At 43.5% G+C, this 20,913-nt stretch overlaps 3 protein-coding genes across 3 annotated transcripts; 1 reads left to right on the top strand and 2 right to left on the bottom strand.

Annotated features, from left to right (window-relative positions):
- Positions 1–1,207: 1,207 nt before the first annotated feature.
- Positions 1,208–4,557, bottom strand: LOC127316822 (lipase). The gene is made up of 10 exons (XM_051347288.2): positions 4,352–4,557; positions 3,918–3,988; positions 3,731–3,796; positions 3,579–3,626; positions 3,413–3,480; positions 3,142–3,214; positions 2,902–3,063; positions 1,913–2,107; positions 1,670–1,758; positions 1,208–1,593 (listed from the first exon to the last, which is right to left on the bottom strand). The coding sequence occupies exons 1-10, from the start codon at positions 4,416–4,418 to the stop codon at positions 1,401–1,403; spliced, it is 1,032 nt and encodes a 343-aa protein (XP_051203248.1). The 5' UTR covers positions 4,419–4,557; the 3' UTR covers positions 1,208–1,400.
- Positions 4,558–8,097: 3,540 nt separating this feature from the next.
- Positions 8,098–10,243, top strand: LOC127316813 (uncharacterized). Its single transcript, XM_051347277.2, has 4 exons — positions 8,098–8,260; positions 8,345–8,497; positions 8,879–9,130; positions 9,781–10,243. The coding sequence occupies exons 1-4, from the start codon at positions 8,168–8,170 to the stop codon at positions 10,021–10,023; spliced, it is 741 nt and encodes a 246-aa protein (XP_051203237.1). The 5' UTR covers positions 8,098–8,167; the 3' UTR covers positions 10,024–10,243.
- A 7,107-nt stretch (positions 10,244–17,350) lies between these two features.
- LOC127316801 (uncharacterized) lies at positions 17,351–19,142 on the bottom strand. Its single transcript, XM_051347269.2, has 2 exons — positions 18,528–19,142; positions 17,351–17,730 (listed from the first exon to the last, which is right to left on the bottom strand). The coding sequence occupies exons 1-2, from the start codon at positions 19,018–19,020 to the stop codon at positions 17,570–17,572; spliced, it is 654 nt and encodes a 217-aa protein (XP_051203229.1). The 5' UTR covers positions 19,021–19,142; the 3' UTR covers positions 17,351–17,569.
- Between the last annotated feature and the right edge of the window lie 1,771 nt (positions 19,143–20,913).

Raw genomic sequence — 20,913 nt, 5'->3', positions numbered from 1 at the left:
TTTCTTAATGGATAATTCTTGGAATTTTATTACACTGCATTTTTTTTTTTGTTCATTTTCATATTCACTTTTGTGTAGTCGATGGCCATACACTAGGTTCCAGAGATGCCAGTGCTTGAGCACAACAAAGAGATGATTTGAGATAAATTAGTGAAGACTCAGAAAATACTTGTTTAACATAAGAGAGTGCATTGTATCTACCTCTTCAAAAAGTTTATCCATTACTCTGATATTGGAAAAAGTGGTAAATGTCTTTATTTTCAAAATTGTTTTTGGTAAAATAAACATTGCCGTGATGCCGTCTACATATGGAACTATATTGGTGGGCATATAGGGTCAAATACAACACATGATCTGTATCTGCCCATAATTTAGAAGGTAGCCTCAACAGTACCTAAAGAAATGCAGATGTTTTTGTTTCAGAAGTGCTCATACCATCTTTGTTATATCCCGCTTCCAACTCATCTTTAAATTGACAAGTCAAATTTTGAGCAAAAAAAATGAACAAAATGGCATAAAAATAGGACAAAAGTGGGATCACCAGCGACACGTGAGAGGTTAGTTGATTGGGCCGGACCAATTTCCAATGCCAAGGCATCTGAGAACTTCGCCGTCGCCTGGCAAATGAACTCCCAATTGGTTTCCATTTATACAAATAGGAAAGAAGGACAAAAATAGTTGTTGCTCATGTATCTGGTATCCACACTGCTCAGGTTTTCTTATTTACTACGGGTTAGGAAAAGCAATGATATAAGCACATTTTTCAACATGCTGTGTTTTATTATGGGTTTCTGTATATTTTTAGATACTAGAGTGTTGTATATTTCCATGTGTGTAGATATAAATCTATGCGCATGCAATGATAATTGTGTGGTTTGTTCAAATTTTACCACATAACGGTAAAATTTAATGGCCAAAGTTGAATTCTAAACCATACAATTCCAAAACATAGCATTTTAGACAGGAGGTAGTGTCAAAAACCATTGCATGCGCAGCCTTATATATCATTTAAAACAAGGACTCCATACCACAAACTGAATTGTGCACTTCACCAAAATAGACCATATGCGCCGTAAGCCTTACGCCACACATAACGAGAAGCAACCACCTTGCTTGAAAAAAAAAAGAGAAGATACTGAATTGTGCCCTTGGCCAAAATAGACCATATGCACCATACCCTACACATAACGAGAAGCAACCGCCATGCTTGAAAAAAAAGAAGAGAAGATATATACATGAATCATGTTTTGTACATTGCAGAGGCACCCTCACCAAGGATAATTTAATCCAGAGAGGAGCACGTGTGTGTATGTACATGAGATAGTCCTTGGACTGCCAATGAGCAAATTATACTTGCAGAAAAGAACAATCACAAGATTTTCCTGCCATCTCGAGCCTGTTTACAGTGCACTGAGTTGCTGATCAACTGATAAACCGGGCTGCTTCGACAAGATGATAGTACCATCGGGAGCACCAATTTTGTACCTGAGCATATTGCCATCAGTGACGATCCTGCATGATCCCCGCGACTCGGAGTGCATGCTGATGCCAAGATAGTGGAGATGGTCTTGCACGCTGTTACCACTCACAGACCTGGATAAAAGAGCAATGTTAGGATGAAAGAGCAACAGCTGGCAAAGAGTTCACAAAAAGGGCAGAACATAGGGACCTGCTGCATGCAGGGTCTTCACCAGAATCGTCGCAGATTTGCTCGATCGGGTATACTAGGCTATCGAGTCCGACATTATGTACCCATACCTGAAAATATATGTGAAATGCGCCGGAAAATCAACAGGAAACAGTTAAACGAGGTGTAATTTTCATCACGTCTCTCAGAAAAGTATTAACATCAGGTGTAAGACTAGAGCTGTAGTAGTGAGCAAACGTGAAAGTGAAACAGAGCAAGACATACCTCTCGAGGGAAATGATGGTAGGTTTTCTGTGGGAAGTAGTGGTAGTACGGAGGTAAATGAGGCACAATATCGTGTTCGTTGGTTACTCGAATTGCGTTTGGCAGGTTTTTCTTGAAGTGGGAAGCAAACACAGCGTTACCAATCCGAGGTTGCCCAAATGTCAGTAGTGTCACGTCCTTTAACCCATAGTTGACCTATAAGAACACGCACATATATATGTTACCATGGTAGCTAAATCAGAAGGACATGTCATCAATTATTCAAGACAAACAAAGAAAGCTTTAACTTATACACAAAAAAGGAAGCTAGAACTGATGCTTGATGCAATTTTTCACATCTACGGAAGGTGTAACTTCACTTTCACATCAGCTTCATCCAGGATTCTGGCATTCCGAAGAACAAGCACATAAATTATACGATCAGCCGACGTTCTGTTAGGTTACACTTGCTGGGATTGCCAACAAAATATGAGTAAAATGCAAAGAGAGTGCAGTCTGAGAATTGTGTAGTTAATTATGTACTATTGACTTGAGTTTCAGCTGATGTTAGAAGTTCCATTCAATGCATTTATTCAGACAGCAGAATCAACTAAAACTAAGAACAGAAGAGGACCGGGATCCCCAAACAATGCACCCATTCCATTCAATACAGCTTATAGTAGAATTTATGGAAAGTAGAGAACTGAGTGCTAGCTAAGTGGCAAGGCTAGCGAGTGCACAGCCAGCCCAATCGGGTCCAAATCCCCACCTAGCTGTAATTTCGCTGGGTGGGGCAGACTGAAAACCGGGTTATCATCCATAGAGTCTCATCCTACCTAACAACGTATAACCAAGGAATGGATCATTCCCCCGTTTGTCAATGTTTCGAATTTATGTAAAGTACAACTTCTAAACAGAGAAACTTCGGCTTCAAAAAAAAAAAAAAAAAACAGAGAAACTTCCAAAAGAAACAGAAAGCATATCTTCTTCAGACGAATATTAGTACTCACAATAAGATCAAGGGCGCAAAATGAAGCCATGGCCGCTCCCATGGAATGCCCTGTTACCATGATGGGAACATTGCCATACGCTTCCATGGTCTTCTGGATGCCATTGATGACTCCATCACGCAATGTTGTGTTATGATAGGCAGAATAAAACCCACTGTGCACCTATAAACAGATAGATCACAAACATTATATAATTTGCAAGAAGCTGATTTTCCTCACAAATAGTTTAGCCATGCTAACCTTAGCTTCAGCCATGCCTGGATAGTCGAAATCAAGTTGTTTCCAAAACAAGTCTTCTATCCAGTTCTGGATGCTGAGAAAATGGAGAAGCAACATAATTACATAAATATAACAAGATGTAGGCTGACAAATTTATTTGATCGGCAATACTTCAGATATTAATTATTTAATTTAAGATGCTATATATCAAATTTATCTGATTCACTAGACTTCAGATATCAATTTAAGCACATAACTTGGCACTTATAAGGAAGAGATATAGAAGATGTACCTGTTCTCTTGAGTGCCTCTGAATGCAACTACAATAGCATTCATGTCACTTGCAAAACCGACATATGCCTGGTTCATCAAAACTATGAACATATGTGCAAAAGAAGAGTAATACTAGTATACTACTATTAAAGGTTAAACAGAAGATCATGGATAGAGAGAGCAACCTCCAAACAATTCTGCACATCGATAATCAGCTCTATCATCTCAAACCCCTGCGCCATAATAAATAAACTTAATCAGCCATCCACACAAAGTAAGTTACATACGAATGGACCAAGGCAAATAAGAAGATGCAACAAGCGGCGAGGAAGAATACCTGCGTCAGGTCATTGCATTTTTCACAAGTCCAGGTAAATAGTTGCGACAGATCAGTAGTATAGACCTGCAAACAGCACCAGGTTCAATTGATAACCACCCAACATAACGCTCGAAATCCCAATTATTCATCTTACGCAAATCTGAAGAGAAGGATGACAAAACGAGGCAAGGCAAACAACACTTACTGCTGAAGTATACTCCGCAAGGGTCTTGGCGAGAGTCGAGTTATATACCGGCGCTGGTTTGTCCTTAAGTTCTGAATCAAGAAAGTAGAGCCATCATGAGAATTTCAACCTAGGGTACAAACCAAGAATCTCTGCTGGGTACGACAAGCACATCCTAAATCGTTTTATGTGAGCACAGAATAATAGGTTAATAGAAATCAAAGTATGAAACAACGTTGCTGTGAACTAGTGATCAGACACCAACTAGGAACTAATGTTCTCCTAATTCGTGAACCGATTCCTGAACATAACGAGCACATTGCCCCCAAGCCCGAGGCAAAATCAACCGGGAAACAGGGTAGGTCCGCAACCCATCCTCATAGGGCTGAACTTGCAGGCAGCAATTAGTCCAGGACCACGAAGGTATGTTCCAAGGCAAGAAAAGGTTGCCGTACCTCTCCCGGAGCAGAGCAGCAGCAAGCACATTAGGACCGCCGCCTGCAGCCACCGCCGCCGCTCCATCCCCTACAACCGCAGCACAAGAATCCACCAGGCCCGCCCTCTGATTCAGAGCGCGCTTCGCCGCCGGAGGCCGAAGCCGGCGGGAGAAACTTTTGGGCCGCTCGAGCGAGAGGGGATCGATCGATCAATGATTAGCGGGAGGAGCGCGTCGGGGTCGGAGTCGCCAAAAAATATTCGAGTTGGAGAAGTGCAGGGCAAGCGAAAGAAAATTATTTATAAGTGAAGGTGGAGGGGAGTATAAAAATAAAATAATATGCGAAAGCTTAGACCAGTCAGATTACGGTAACGCGTTTGATTACACACGCCAAAGAATTAATTAGGCCCATGGCGTGCTAAGGGCAAATACATCCTCTAATCCCTTTTAATTGACTTAGACTTGGTACAACCTGTACTAAATCCAAATCAATTAAAATGAATAGGGAGAATACGTATTTTTGTTTAGTTAAAATAGAAGAGAAGAGAGAAGATAAATAAGTTCTAGTACATACTCTTAGGCCATGTATAATCGTAGAAAAAAACATTTTTATCTTAGCAATCTATGTCACCTAGGAAAGACACTAAATACAAATGTTATTATCATCCCTAAGAATAAATAAAAATAACTTAATTTTTTTTTAAAAATTGTGTTGCTAAAGAAAGGTAAATGAGAGATCATCTCTTAGTTAGCTAAGGGTAGCCTTCTCTTTTTCCAATCTCTTTTTTCTAACTAAGCAAAAATCTAACATGGTACCACTAAGAAAAGGCTGATATACTCCATTGTATATGTTCTTAGACACCTTATGAGCGTAAAATATGGACCATGTATTCATGAAGTAGTACTCTCTCCATCCTTAAGAAAAGATCAATTTTTTTATAAATACTGATATATCTCTAACTAAAATATGCTTATATACCTTCGTATTCTGATAAGGTTGAACAATGTTTTTAGTGATCAAGGAGCTACAGATTAGTTATAAATGGCATGACACAGGCTTATCGCCTATATGTTTTTTTTTTTGCTCTAAGCAACATACTGTTGAATGGTTAGGAAAGCAGTGACACCTTAACCTACTAGAGATCCAATACTACAATGCAGATTATTACACAAGCTAGCTCTATGCACCACGGCCCATTATTTTTTGAAAAGTTCATCATTGATGCATGGGGAATTTGGAAAGAAAGAAATAATTTAATCTTTAGAGATATCAGACCAACTAGAACCTCTTGGAGAGGGAGAATTTGCTCATATTTGCTTTTACTTAGGTTCAGGGTACCTGAAACCCTGGTAGAACATATTTTAGATCTTATAGACACAATTTGATTTTTCTTTCTGGTTGTTGTAAAGGATGCTTGCACCAACTATGTAAATATCTGTGGTAATGAATGAAATACCACAGTAGGAGCCTCTCCTACTGTGTCTTGTTCAAAAAAAAAAACTTCAGGTTTAACGCTATGATATCGCATGAAAAGACAGAACATTTTTTTAGTGTGAGACGATGTCTTTGTTGACAGCAAGGCGTCCACTTTATCAATCTCAAAACCCGCTCTCTACTTAGTCCTTTGAGATGTTTATAAAGGTGAAATATACATGTGTGCGTTTGTAAGATAAGCAATGGTAAGAAAATAGGTAATCGTTAACTGTTTGGTCAGCTTGAAAGTAGCGAATAATCGAAATTCAGACGATTAACTGAATTAATCGGTCGGCTATTAATCGGCGCAACCTACACAAATTAGCAACCAAAACACGTCTATGTAAGAAAGAAACAAATAGTATATGAGTCAAGCCTGCCCTACTTCTCTAGAGCGCAAAAAGCCATTAAAATATGTACGCTTCTCCTTTGTGACGTAATCTTCTAGGTCATGAGCGACAAAGCATCCATCGGCCACCACCATGTTCCATCCTTTCGCTTCTCCTCCTTTGACCGACGAAGTTTCTCGTCTCCCACCACCTACCTAGAGTACTGACCCTCTTGCACCTCAACCACCTATCCTATTTGAATTCATCATGGAGCTCTTCGACAAGCTTCTCAAGGTGGTTGAGATCCTGTATCAAAGGTCTGGTCGGAAACGGTAAGCAATCGTTCAGCGATGACGGGAATCGAGCTCCTGGAGACGAGAATCGAGCTGAATCTTCGCAAACCTACTTGATTTGGATGGGGTAGCGGCTGAACGGATGATATGCGTTCAACTTCATACCAAAGTGGACTAATTAATCGGTAAAATTCCTAGTAATCAGGCTATCAAAGCAATTAATTAGGCTAAAGGATTAACACAAGCGATTAGAGGCAATCAACACGGTCATGCCTTTAGTAGAGATTAATCGACCAATTAATCGCTCCCTCCATCTCGGTTCACAGGGCTCACGTGAATTTGCATCGTGACCAAGACATCAATTTATTGGATGATAAAACTCTTCTGAGCGCTTACCTCTCTCCAATTAATAGGAATGCTAACCGACTCCTTATGCAAAAAACGGAAACAGACCCTCCGCGCGCTTATATTTTGCATGCAATCCGCGCGATCGTCTCCTCTCTCTCCCTCCAAACCCTCCAAAATGGCGCGAAATTTACGAGCGAAATCAGCGCGCGAAACTTGCCTCCCAACCGCAATAATTTTCCCACTAATTCCTCCTTTAAGTACTCCCTTGGCGAGGAGCTGCCAATTCTCATCCCTCTCCTTCATCAGTTTCGATCAATGGCGCCAGGCCAGCAAAACGTTGGTCGCCGGCCTCCACCGCTAGGTTTACGAGGGTTTATGGCAACGTTGTTCGGTCCATCGCTCCAGGAGAGGGATGAGAGGCGCTCCGTCGTTCCCCCGGCTATGCCCGCGCGGCGTGTCAGACTTATGCGGCCGCACGGATCCTCCCTCGTCGGCGGGAGTGGCAGCATCTTCGGTGGGAACGACAACCTAGACGCCGGGATAGGGAGTAGCGGCAGCCTCTCCGTGACAGGGCCAGGGAGCAGCGGCATCTTCTCGGACGGCACAGTGAGCGGCAACCGTATGCACAACGCGCTTAAGAAAAGGAGAAAGAGAAAGTGGGGAGTAATTAGAGGGGGTTACTACTTATACTTAAATGCATGCAGGTCTTAGTGGGAATGTATTATGGGATAAATATTTTTCAGATTAGACCTTGTGAACCGGGGGGAGGGAGTAGTTTTTGAACAGTGTATATAAGTGTATGCATGCATATATTTATGGGTGTTTGCGTTGTAACGTTGAAAAATTGCCCTAAGACTGCTCATAGTGGGAGTAACATAGCTAGTAACATCACACATCTCAAGGCCTTTTGGTGACATGGCATGCGAATAAATGAAAAAAGAGAGTGAGGTGGTAACTAGCTATGTTACCATAACATCACACACCCCAAGTCAAAATGAGTCTACAACATAATAAATGACACAATGCATGACACCACATATAAGTTACTACCCAATATGAAGGTAGTAACCTAGACTAGTAACATGGCATATGTTACTAGTCTAAGTTACTCCCCACTACGAGCAGCCTAAGCCATCGTCTCCTTCACGAATTTCTTTTTTTCTTGTACGTCTCCGTCACGAATTAATGAGATGGGGAGGTGTTACCGACTCCCCAGACGGGCCGGGTCGGCCATCCCGGCCACTAGCGCGATCCAGGTTCTTCTGCCACGTGGCCCTCACGTGGACCGCGCAGGATCCAAATCCGACCGCTCCTCCGACACGAGCAGTTGCGTAACCTTCTTCTGCGGCCGCGGGGAGATCACTCATAGCAGAGGGGAGGGGAATAGACAAATGGAGCTCTCGCCATCGCCGCCGCCGTCGCCGGAGGGGAGGTGGGCGGACCTCCCCGACGACATCGCCGTCGCCATCGCGTGCCGCCTCCAGGTGCCTCCGATTTCGGTGTTCAGACGTGGCCGTGCTTGTGGTTCGCTCGTTGACTGGACTTGCTCTTGCTATACCCTTGCGCAGGAGGCGGACGTGTGCGCCCTCGGCGGATGCTCGCGGTCCTGGCGCCGCGCCTGCGACGCCAACTTCGTGTGGGAGGGCCTCTTCCGCCGCCGCTGGCCGGCCGCGGCGGCGGCTGTGGCGGCCGGAGGAGGGGCAGGGGCTTCACGCGTGCAGGTTGCTATATCAGCTGATTTCCCTGCTTAGATTCACAGTTCCAGTGGCGCATGTCCTCGGTTTAAGGCCTGCAAACTAAGAAATTTGATGTCATTTTGACCACTCTATACTCTATTCACTGCTTAAGTTTCAGTATGATCCTTACCCAAGGCTTTTAGGCTCTGCAATTTTGGTTGCTATGAGTGTTCATGCTTAGTTTTATGTGTATCCTTTATGGTTCATACAAGTTAACCTCTAGGGCTCAATTGTCGTGTAGAGCCAATATTGGAGAACAATTGCATCCTTTCAGCGCTGTATTTCTCCTCCTATGCTCACTTCCTTTCCTTACTGCCAAAAGCATAACAGGTTGACCTTACATTTTGGCGTGAACTTGTGCTGTAGGGGTGGAAAGCTCTGTACATAAATCACCATGGAAGAACTGCCGTGGCTGTCTCTAGGGTGGTTGAGTTTGTGGAGAGCAGCTCGCATGACGGGTCGCTTGAAGCTGAGTATTACCTGAAAGCTATGTCTGATTTGGCGTTGATGAAGGACATAGGCTTTGTCAATGTCCAGTTCTTCTTGCTTTCAAGGAATCGCAGTGCGATAATAAATCTGATTGGACTGCACTACTCCATTGCATGCTTGCATATGCTGGTGAGTTTTTTTTTTAAATCGCATATGCTGGTGAGTTATGCATTCCTGATGTTCTCCTTTAGCTTTTCTTGTGGTTACATGCTCTCCATGCCCCAAGATATTCCATCACCTCATTTATAATATCTCCGCATGAAGTTAATGGAACCATTTCTCATCCCTGTTCTTGAAATACCATACCTTATTACATTGTATAGACACCTATGCCATTCAGATGTCACCCGACTTAGTCCACTTGAATATCTGATCTCATGTTTCATCCTGAAGTCAACATGGTTAGATTCAGAGTGTCTCATTTTGTTGCATTGAGATCAAGCTTTATCCTCTCTTTTTCCTCGAACAAGGTCAAGTTTTATCCTGGATGTTTATGTTAGCTTAAACACTTCATGTGTTCAATAGCATCCTTTTTGCACCCTGATGAGTATGCTAGTCCCTTTGCACAAGCCTGCTATATTATGGCATGTATAAACATACTACTCCATCTTTCAAAACTTCACTACGTCAGATAATGTATGATTTGCAACACCAGAAAGCTTTGGATAACTAACTCTTGTAAATGTTTCTTTTGGATGATAACATATGTTCTTACTTGAGTAATCTTAGTAAGTTTGGTGTGCTCATAAAATGCGGTTTTGACACAATTATTTTTCCAGCCAAATGAAGTAGAGAAAGCACTTCAAGCTTGCCAGGTAGCAGAAAGGAAAGTGTGTGTGAGCTTGCTCAAGCTTGGTAGGTGGTTCTATGGTTTTCGGTTGCCTGACGAATATGAATCGCACAAATTTTCATTGAGTGGGCTGACCAGTGATGAGGGGGCAAAAGTTCTGGTCATTCTTAACCGTGGTGCTGTTCATGAGGTATTTCGTCTCCAGATCAGTTTGCTGGGCGCAAATAATTGAGCTTAAAGTATGCGAAACATATGTACATGGCTTGCTGGGCTTTCTGTAAATATGGTATGATCATCCTTTGTATTTTGGTGCCCTGGTGGTACTGCTTTGATGTAAATGGCCAATAGAGATGGATGAAAGTGTGAAAACTATGCACACTTCTTATGTAAATAAATAATTGAATCGCACAACCTTGTACACATGTTGCTGATAATTTCTGTTCAGTGTGTGATGTTCTCATTTCTCTATATATGGTCTATATGTTCATTAACTTGCTTTATGACAGAATATCTCCTGCGAACATATATATTGATATATCGAGGTGGGTTACTTAAATAATCATAAACTATGTGAACTCAAAGCAAGTTGAAAATAACCAAAAGATTAAATACAGACTATAGAAAGAATATTTAAAATATGGTGGGGTTATCATCAGAACTGGGAAGCCCATGATGTGCATAATAAATTGGATGAATTAGACTGAAATTCGTGGAACACTACACTCTGTTCAAGCTGGAAGAATTGGAGTTCATAGTTAAGGTTGTATCACTCAGATTGCTGGTTAATAACTTGTTATCTAAGGCCCGTTTTGGGTGTCCGGAACGTAAGAACTGGCATTACCACACTGATGGCAACAAGCTGCACGATTAGTTTATCTCGTGACATTGATAATCCTGATGTTCTTTTCATTGCCACTTTCCATAGAAAGTGACGGCATGCCAATCCTATCTGAATGCAATAATTTTTAGGCAGTGCAAGAATTCAGATAATGAGAGATCGAATACCAAAATAAAGTGTGATATGGGTTGATGAAAAGGTTGTTGCACCCAATGAACTAGATGAGTGAGTACATCTTCATGGATCTCCACTAGACTAGTTTTCTAACTAACATTCCTGAATCTGTATACACTGCGGAAAATCACACAGAAGAGAAGTACTCAGAAAAGGATCCCTGTCTGGAGAGTTTACAGAGGTACACCAAAGTCTGAGATTCCGCGGGGAGAAAGAGCCTAAGCAAAGAGAGGGAACAATGGATCGCAAAGCAAATGGCTATGTACATCAATCGGCGCAGAGATTGTGGGCTTTGCCTCCTAAAAAAAGGAAAAAAGAGAATAGCAAATCAATGCTAGCCTAATACTGACGATTATCTTGACTGATTAATAGAATCAAATGCTTGAATGGTGGTTTTGTCCAGAATGTGCATTGTATTTTTCAGATTTGTGTAGAAGTGTAAAATCCTTAGTCTAATCTTGAAGTATTGTGTAATGTTTGTTCTTGGTTAGTTCTTTCCTACTGGAACTTGCACTAGTAGGCCTTAAGACGTCCATCCTCCTGATGTAACAAAGGTGATATCACTGCTCTTTTCTGTTGCTTAATTGCATTCTAGTTGTTCCTGTGCTTCTCTGTTGTGATCATGTAAAAATATCTGAAGGAAAAATACACAGAGAGGGGAGAAATAGAGAGAAGGGAGCATGAGACAAGTCATAGCAACATAAGTTACTAACAAATTCCATGATATCTACTTTTCCCCAAAGGTATCAATTCAGGGTACAGATGGAGATGGGCAGCCTAATATATCGACAACATAGCTTACACTTTTAACAGATCCTACAATTCAGTAGAGATTATTCATGAACTGAAAACCACGAACCAATGCCTGGCCCTGTTCCCATGAAGAACCGAAGCTTTCTCCTTGTAACCAGAAATCTGCAGGGGAGACTTGTTCACCTCAGCAGCACGGGTAGATGGTGACGGAGCGCCGGCGTGGCGGCGTGCAGAGGAGCATCATCACCAAGGCGATGACGGCGGCGACGAGGAGACCCATGAAGCTGAAGCCCGCCTCCTCCTCTGCCTCGTTGCTGCAGCACATCTTGCCCATGGTAGCCTGAGCTGAAAGGCGAGTTCCTTTCTACTTGCTTGTGCTAGCTAAGCTGGAGATCAATGGTGGTTAGAAGGAGAAGAGAGGCTCCCTGGCAGTGGTATGTTTCTTCCTTGTTGGTCGTGATCTTCGCTTTAAGGAGGGGTGGTGTGGCTAGTTGTTGAGGCATCACTATCAGGTCATCAATGATGCCATCCTCCTCCTCCGCTTGCAACTCTTCAGGGATGGAGAGAAGACAGCTCAGAGCCTATGCTCACACCCACCAAGGCCACTCACACTGGCCTGGGATGGAAACTGTTAGGCTGGTCAGCTACCCACACAAGTATATCTGGCAAATAGATCTGGCCTTTCTCTCTGTCTTTCTTTCTGTATGGAATGTTCAGGTCAGATAGTTCTTCAGCTTTCCACCGTCACGGCCGATCTCGTCGCGGTCACTCAATGACGATTCTGTTGAAAATTACAGGGACAACAATACCTGATTGCGATGTATGTACATGGGTGAAAGCTACATGATCAAAGCAAGGGTATTCTGATATAATCCAGATACAGTTCAGTTTTTTAGGCTTTTGATGGCTACTTTGTTGTCCGTCCATGATGGCGACCCTGAGAGCTACCTACGTCGGTGAACATTTTGCTGATACCTGCGTCTCTCCGTGTGAATGTGAAACACATCCCCATCGATATCTTCATCTGTTTGAGGGGGTACAGATTAGGTGGTGCCTGTTGCGTGTCGGTGACTTGGACTTTCTGAGGATTGGGGAAGAACTGAAGAAGGGTGAAGCAAGTGGCATCTGCCATGCTTTGGATTGCTGCTTCGTCGGGACTAGAGTACAAGTCAAGCCCGAAGTTTTTCTTCCTAGACAGGATTGCTTCCTGGCTCAGCTAACCAGTGTTTCGTTTCAGCTGGAAACCGTTTCATTCTCAAGATCGACACTGCTAAATGGCCGTTCTCTTGTTCACTTAGAGCCAAAATATGGTGCTTTCGTCTATTGACCTCATTTAACTTATTTCCTGATTTTTCGTGAATGTCCACAAAATATTCTAATAACACCATTTTTTCTTGTTTGGAATTTTCACCATTTACAAAATTTGAAGTATAGGTAGTATTTTTTCTCTCTAATATCTAGCTTTCCCCTAAATTTTCAGATTGAGATATGTGTGATCCGGTAATGATATGACTTACATACGGGTGGCACGACATGTGTCAGTAAGTAGTACCAAAAGAGGCTCTCAAAGAACAAGAGCAACTCTAGCGGACTACCTAAAATTTAAGCCTCTACGAAATTTAAGAGATCTTGAAAGCCGTGAGAAAATTCAGGCTCCCTAAGCTTGAGCCTCTGTTTTTTTTTTTTTTTTTTTTTTTTTTGCATTCTCATATCTTCGATCGTGCAAGCTCAATTTGATCTCAAAAATCAACCCGGAATTTTTAAATTTTGTTGTTCGAACCGAATATAGTTGAAAATTTCTCAATTACATATCCTTAAAATTTTCAAATTCAATTTTGACCAAAATTTAGACATCACATAATCACGGATGTTCATCATCATAACATATAACATCATCCATGATTAAAAAGCATATGTAAAAAGGAAGAAAATCATCCAAACGCTTAGATAAGAAAGTTCAGCCCAATTGCTCAATGCTATGAGCATCACACATCCCCATTGCCGTCGTCGTTGACATTGTTTTTTCTTTTTTACCGACGTTGACATTGTCACTACCACCCCTTCCAACGTGAGGTGGTGCACTCCTTTAGACATATGGTGGCGCACGCGCACCCTCAGCCCCACGTATCCTCGACGCTAAGATCTTTCCGAGTGATTTTCAAAACCACTTGAGTCCATCATCATGATATTATTTTTCTCGAGTCTCGTGTTGTTCATCTCTCTTTCCGTCTCTTGCTTCAAGCTCATCTTCTTGAGGGAAAGCCTGCACTCCCTACTCAAAGGAAGTATTGCATGCCTCCATAAGGGCCACTTACTCCTCCTGCCTCTTCAACCTAATCTTCATGTCCTCATTGCCTCTATACGCGCATCTTACTTGTCTTGCTTATAATGTCATCCAAATCCTTGTTTTGATCATCTCTTCTCCATCATGGCACCCATCTTCGCTTCTTGATTCAGCCTGTCCTTATCCATATTCCTTACCTCCGGCCTCCATCCTTGAGCTTCGAGTAGGAATCCTAGTTCTCCCTTTATCATCATATCCTTCATCCACATTTCTCATCATCAGCATCTCCGTGTTCTTGAGATGATGGATTGGTGGAGCCTCATCGAGCAGCTCCCAACAATGGTATAGGGTGAAGCTCTTGCCTTTGTACCTGACCATTTGCTGGAACCTAGCCTAAATCTACTACAACCGTGACATCAAAAATCACATTAGCATATAATGGTTGCAGGAATGGTACATCACAAAAGTATGTCATAAGTAGAACTCACATGATCTCCCGGTTGTTTCTCATAAATAGAACTCCACTTTTGCAACACATGCTGACATATTGCAATTGTCGACGATCATTAAAAACCTATGTGTGAGAGACTTAGGGTTCTTGGGTGAATGCGGACTTGGCTTTGTGACGGTAGTGATATGAAATTAGGTGCTAACATTTGGTGTCGGTCTGATCAAAGGCGGTAATTCCCTCCCTAAGCGTTCATCAGAGTCGTACTGCAACACTACTGACCCCAATGCTTTTGAAGTGGAGGCGTTAGCCCGGCTTTACATATAAATCCTAAAACAACAGAACATCCAAATACGGTTTAGTTCAACTCTTACATCAGCACACTGCCGTAGCAGACACCCATACTAACACACCAATAAGACGAAAGGAGCAACAAAATCAAAAAGTGAGCACAACTAAGATTGCCACAAACTTGAATATAGGCTCCTTACCACTGCCTTCACATCCTGTATTGCCTGCTTATCACCACGCTTGCTAAGCAGCCTCCATTTCTGCAAATATATGACCATTTTGAAGATGCAATTAGTAGGTTGCGAGATGAATATATTCTCCGTAGTATTTTTTATAACATTCCAGAGGGTCCAACACAACACGTTAAAACAAATCCAATCAATTCTCCGTGATCGACCAGACAGGCGCTGAGACAATGTTATAAGTTCCCCAGCCCTAGCCGGATTCCAGTCGCACTTAAACATTTCCCTAACGCAGGCCCACATAAATTTGGCCGGATGGCAATGAAATAAAATGTGGTTAGCTGTTTCCTCCTCGTCACAAAGAACACAACTCCCATCCGAGGGCCCATTTCTCCTTGTGAGTTATCATTAGAGAGTAATCTACACTTGATCATTTGCCAAAGGAAAATCTTAATCTTGGTCGGGATCTTGGCGTGCCACACCTCCTCGAAGTGAACCACAAGAGCGCCATTACAAAGTTGTGACACATGGAACCAGTGGCGAAGCAACCCGATGCCTCTAAGGAGCATGAAATCACATCAACATTCGCATTCTCGTGAACTGCTGCCAACTCATGAGAGAGGTTGTCCCACTCAACATTTTCCACGATGCTAAATGTTCGACCAAAGTGAATGGCCCACTGGCCATCCACTCTAGCCTCCCCAACTATAAGGCTTGGGTTCTTACAAATGGAAAAAAGGACCAGGAACCTATCCCTGATCGGCCCCCTACCCGACCAGCAGCCAGACCAGAATAAAGTAGCCAAACCATTGTTAAGTTGATGGCGTGCCCCAAGCTTGAACATGTGTTCAATTTTTGTTGGTCATTCCAGAACTGTGAGCCATTCCGAACCAGGGCAGAAAAGATGTCACTGTTGCCTAGGTATTTAGCCCTAAGAAGATCAACCTACAACCCCATGTCATTTTGACTGGGCTTTCAGATCCATTTGGTTAGCAGTGCAGGTTCATTAGCTTAGTATTTATTATTCCTAGGCCACCTAAATTTTTAGGACATCACACAGTGTTCCAGTTAACCCAATGGAACTTCCTATTCTCCCCGACTCCCTCCCAAAAGAATAGGCACCTTGTCGCGTCCACCATAGTGGTTCCCATCATACATCTTGTAGAGACACATGTCAAAAGTGGGCAGACTGGAAAGGAAAGAGTTAGTAAGCTCCAATCTAGCCATCAAAGACATAGATTTACCTTGCCAAGGGTCAACTCTATGGCCAACCGACCCCGTCACCAGTTCCCAATCCTTCCGACAAAGGCACTTATCACTAACCGGTAAACCTAGGTAGGTAATGGGGAAGGAGTTGAGCTTGCAGTTCGGTGCCTCTCTTGATGGCCAGCACTCTAGCCTCCCCAACTATATGGCTGGGGTTCTCACAAATGGAAAAAAGGACGAGGAACCTATCCCTGATCGGGCCCCTACCCAACCAGCCAGACCAGAATAAAGTAGCCAAACCATTGTTAAGCTGATGGCGTGCCCCAAACTTGAACAGGTGTTCAATTTTTTGTAGGTCATTCCAACTGTGAGTCCTTCTGAACCAGGCAGAAGAGATGCCATTGTTGCTAGGTATTTAGCCCTAATAAGATCAACCTACAACCCCTTGTCATTTTGACTAGACTTTCAGATCCATTTGGTTAGCAGTGCTAGGTTCATGAGCTTAGTATTTATTATTCCTAGACCACCTAAATCTTTAGGACATCACACAGTGTCCCAGTTAACCCAATGAAACTTCCTATTCTCCCCGACTCCCTTCCAAAAGAATCGGCACCTTGTCGTGTCCATCATAGAGTGGTTCCCATCATATATCTTGTAGAGACATATGCCAAAAGTGCGCAGACTGGAAAGGAAAGAGTTAGTAAGCTCCAATCTAGCCACCGAAGAAAAAGATTTACCTTGCCAATGGTCAACTCTATGGCCTACCGGCCCCGTCACCAGTTCCCAATCCTTCCGACAAAGGCGCTTATCACTAACCGATAAACTTAGGTAGGTAATGGGGAAGGAGTTGAGCTTGCAGTTCAGTGCCTCCCAGCACTCTAGCCTCCCCAACTATAAGGCTGGGGTTCTCACAAATGAAAAAAGAAGGACGAGGAACCTATCTCTGATCGGCCCCCTACCGAACCAGCAGCCAGACCAGAATAAAGTAGCCAAACCATTGTTTATGATTTTTTATATAGAGTATATTTGGTTTATAGGAAACTTTCTCATTAGATATTTTGCATGTAATCCCATAGAATTTTTTTTCACTAGATAACTCTTCAAAAATTTCATTCGTTTCACTGCCAATTCTATGTTATGCAACCAATTCCTCGGAGAAATTTCTGCTGATCCAAACAGGCTAGTTCTTATATTGTAGATTCATGCGGTTTTTGATTTATGCAAAATTTATTTGAGCGTGTCATCTCTATTCCAGATTTCTAAATAGGTATAACTACGAAGCCCTCCATAGAAAAATGGATATCGCCGGCCGGCCGGCACAACCATGAGCTGCCTAGGTTCTACGGCCAATGTATCCAGTAGAACCCGGCAAGTCCAAGCATGTTCCCAAAGGGATGCACACGAGCACGGCACATGTATTCTTCAAAAGAAATGCACATCCACCAAAGAATGGACCCATCGATCGATCCCACGACACAAACGGCTCAGTCTCTCACATAAAAACATACGCCATGGGTACATGTATTTCCTCATGCATGCATCTTCGCTCGCCTGTCCGTGCATGCGTGCTTGCAACGCCCATATGTCTCCGTTTTCGCTTGATTAGTTCGCCGCCGATTTGCTTGGTGCTACACCGGCGACGCTGGCGGCGGTCTTCTCCTGCGACAAGGACGACGCCGGCACGGGGGCAGCAACATCTGCCTTGTTCACGTCGACTGGCTTGGCCTCCATGGGTTCTGTGGTGCTCTGCCCAACCGATTTCCCTGCAAAGTCATATGCACACATATTTCACATCCTCTTCTATTCTCGCTAGCAAAAAAAAAAAATTCCTCCGTTCACTAATTTAAGACCGTTTAGATATTTCATAGCTGATTAGATACGGTCCAAAATAATTGAATCTACACATTAAAATTGGACTAGCTAAGAACCAAATAAGTGAATCTACCGAAAGCTAAAAAGTTTTACATTAGTGAATAGAGGGAGTACTATATTGCCAAATTTACTAGTACTGGTTCAAATGGAATTTGAAGAGTTGATTAACTAAGCCTGACAGAGAACTGAAAAGACAAAACTGGGCAATCACAGCAAACGTTTTGCTAAAAAATGGGCAAATTCAGAATGCGTTTTCAGATTCATTTACAAAGGTGCAGTTTGAGATGACTAAAGTTTAGAAAAATAAAATGGACACAGCTAATTCTCAGTCAATCTGGAATTAGCTTAATTCTCGGTCACCTGGTTTCATGTGTAATTCACGTGCAACTAGGTTAAAGATATGCAATTGCACATGCATGTGTAATTACACATCCATATGTAATTCTCGTATGCATAAATCACGATGCAAATCTAACGGTTGTCGAGTTGATCTGGAACTAACTTAATTCCCGGTCAACCTGGAATTAGCAAAACGGAAATAAAATAGGCTACATGCAACAGCAAAACCCCAAAATAGGTTGCGTTCACTTCTTCAGCGTGTTGAACATAAAATAGGTGTTGGCTCTTCTGTTCTGTAAAGACTGTAACGAAGATTTCCGACACTAATTCAGATTACTGCATGACTTACCACCCTCATTTGTGGAAGCGGGAGAGTCCTCTTTGGCCTCCTCGGCCACTGCTGCTTCCTTCGCTTCGTCGACCTTAGCCTCGTCCACGGCCGGCGCCTCGTCGGCCATGGTGGACTTGGGCAGCTCATCCTCCTCCTTCGCAGACGGCTGTGCCGCATCCTTGGTCACCACCGCGGCAGCAACGGCGGGGGCGGCGACATCCTTCTTGACCGCCACCTCCTCCTCTTTCTTCTCCTCGACGACCGCGGCGACGGGCTTCTCGTCCGACGCCACCTCGACGTCGGCGGCCTTGGGAACGCCGGCCGCCGGCTCCTTGACGACGTCCTTGATGGCGACGGAGGTGCCGTCCGACGACGACGAGGACGCTTGGGAGGACCGGTGGCTGGCGGACATGGTGGACTTCCTCCGGAAGAGCTTGGTGCCGCGGCCGGCGCCGTTGGCGGCGGTGGTGTTGCCGGTGGCCACGTCCTCTTTGGAGCCACCGCAACCCATGGCGCCCGGCGCTGGCGGACGCCGACGACGGAGGAGGTGGAGAGGAAGAGAGAAGCAGGGAGGACAGGAACCGTCGGCGATCGGGCTCCAAGGAAGGATTAGTGGAGGCGAGGAGATGCCGCGGTGCCAAGGCCGCTTTTATAGCAACCCACGATCGGCCTCGCTAGTCGCTACGTGCAATGCGCGTGCACGGGAAAGTCGAGCCCGGGGCGTGAACAGGCAGGACAAGTTTTCATTTCCATCCTAGCTTTGTAACCGGCTGACGAGTGACATCTCATCTTTTCCCAGCCTTTGAGAAACTCCGCCGGCCGGCACGGCTCGACGGATTTCTGTTAGTTTAGTTGCCACCAGCTTGTTGTTTGCGTGCCAAAATGTTTTGTGCTCCACTGCGATTGGCTGGCAATTGGACGTGTGTAAGAGCATCTCCAGCCGCGTTCCTCAAAATATCCTCAAACGGAGCTAGATCGAGCGTTTGGGGGATGTGTTTTATTCGTGCCGCGTTTGGGGTTAGTCGCTCCCCAGTCGTGTCCCCAAACACTGTCCCCAAACTTTTTTTATAGAGTTTTCGAAAACACAACCATTTATTAAATATAGCATACGAATAAATCCGAGATTGTTTTCGAATTAAAATACAATAAAACAACTAAACAAATGTAATCAATGGGCTAGATCAAGGTGCCGTGGCATTTGCTTATAATCTTTTAATTCTCCACATATGCTCAACGAGATCATTTTGAAGTTGCTCGTGAACATTGATGTCACGGATCTCTGCGTGTATGGCGAGGAAATCAGCAAAATCTGCAGGCAACTCATGTCAACCTCCGCAAGAGGGTCCTAACACTCATAGGGACCAACATATCTCCTGACATGATTCTTGAAGTCATCCTCGATGATCATGTTGTGTATGATCACATAAGTCTGCACACCTCCCACATTTGGTCGTGAGACCAGCTTGGAGCAGGGTATCGGACAATTGCAAATTGAGCTTGAAGCACACCAAATGCCTGCTCGACATCCTTCCTGCAAGCCTCCTATCGTGAAGCAAAGTGGCAATTCTTGTAACCTAATGGAGACGGGATTGTTTTGACAAAAATGGCCTAATTTTGGATATATACCATCGGCTGATAATAGCCTTTGGTATATTGGTGGCCATTGATCTCATAGTTGCATGGTGAAGCATGAACTTCCACTAGTTTGTTGAACACCGGAGACTGCTGCCACACATTGATGTCATTGTGTGATCCCGCCATGCCAAAGAAAGAATGCCAAATTCACAGGTCATAATCTGCCACAGCTTCAAGCACCACACTGCAATATCTATGACGCCATTTTGAAAGTGCATGGAGCCCCCATGTGTAGTTTTGGTAATTAATGACAATCCCTATGGACTAATGTTTGCATTGAGTTATATTTGTAGGAGTTGTCCATAGGCAATGCTTGAACCATATGTTGGCTTCAAGGTTGCAATAAGAAGAAATTGATGAAGGATATCAAGTGTCAAGTATGTCTTGAAGATGAAGATGAAGTGAGCCCTCAAGTTATCTCAAGACATCAACATGATGAAGAATGAAGAAATGAAGTGCAAGTTCAAGATGAGCCAACCCGAAGAGATCATATGCTTGAAGCTTGCCATCCATATGGTGTTCATGGATTTGTGAAGATGTGCCGAAGAAGAAGCTCTCCCATGGTGGATTATGGGGGAGCAATCCACAAGACTTCATCAAGCAAGCACAATCAAGAAAGGCGTTCCATCTTGTTGAGGTCAAGATCGTCATCATCGAGCTCAAGTGGAATACGCAAGTATAAGGTTTGCTCTTGATAGGGTTTCTTTCTCACCGGTCTCATAGTGTAGTTGGAGACCGGTTTATAGTTTAGTTGCCGTACTATCAAGAG

Source organism: Lolium perenne, chromosome 1 (genome assembly GCF_019359855.2).
Source record: "Lolium perenne isolate Kyuss_39 chromosome 1, Kyuss_2.0, whole genome shotgun sequence".
NCBI classification, from domain to species: domain Eukaryota; kingdom Viridiplantae; phylum Streptophyta; class Magnoliopsida; order Poales; family Poaceae; genus Lolium; species Lolium perenne.
The sequence above is the reverse complement of the archived record's forward strand: the minus strand, read 5'-3'. Positions and strand labels throughout refer to the sequence as shown.

Coding starts and splice junctions, on each gene's coding strand:
- LOC127316813 (XM_051347277.2), top strand. CDS start 8,168: ATGGAGCTCTCGCCATCGCCGCCGCCGTCGCCGGAGGGGAGGTGGGCG. Junction 8,261..8,344: donor CCATCGCGTGCCGCCTCCAG/GTGCCTCCGATT, acceptor ACCCTTGCGCAG/GAGGCGGACGTGTGCGCCCT. Junction 9,131..9,780: donor TTGCATGCTTGCATATGCTG/GTGAGTTTTTTT, acceptor TTATTTTTCCAG/CCAAATGAAGTAGAGAAAGC.
- LOC127316822 (XM_051347288.2), bottom strand. CDS start 4,418: ATGGAGCGGCGGCGGTGGCTGCAGGCGGCGGTCCTAATGTGCTTGCTG. Junction 2,108..2,901: donor TTTGCGCCCTTGATCTTATT/GTGAGTACTAAT, acceptor GTGTTCTTATAG/GTCAACTATGGGTTAAAGGA. Junction 1,759..1,912: donor ACCATCATTTCCCTCGAGAG/GTATGTCTTGCT, acceptor ATATATTTTCAG/GTATGGGTACATAATGTCGG.
- LOC127316801 (XM_051347269.2), bottom strand. CDS start 19,020: ATGGGTTGCGGTGGCTCCAAAGAGGACGTGGCCACCGGCAACACCACC. Junction 17,731..18,527: donor CGCTTCCACAAATGAGGGTG/GTAAGTCATGCA, acceptor ATGACTTTGCAG/GGAAATCGGTTGGGCAGAGC.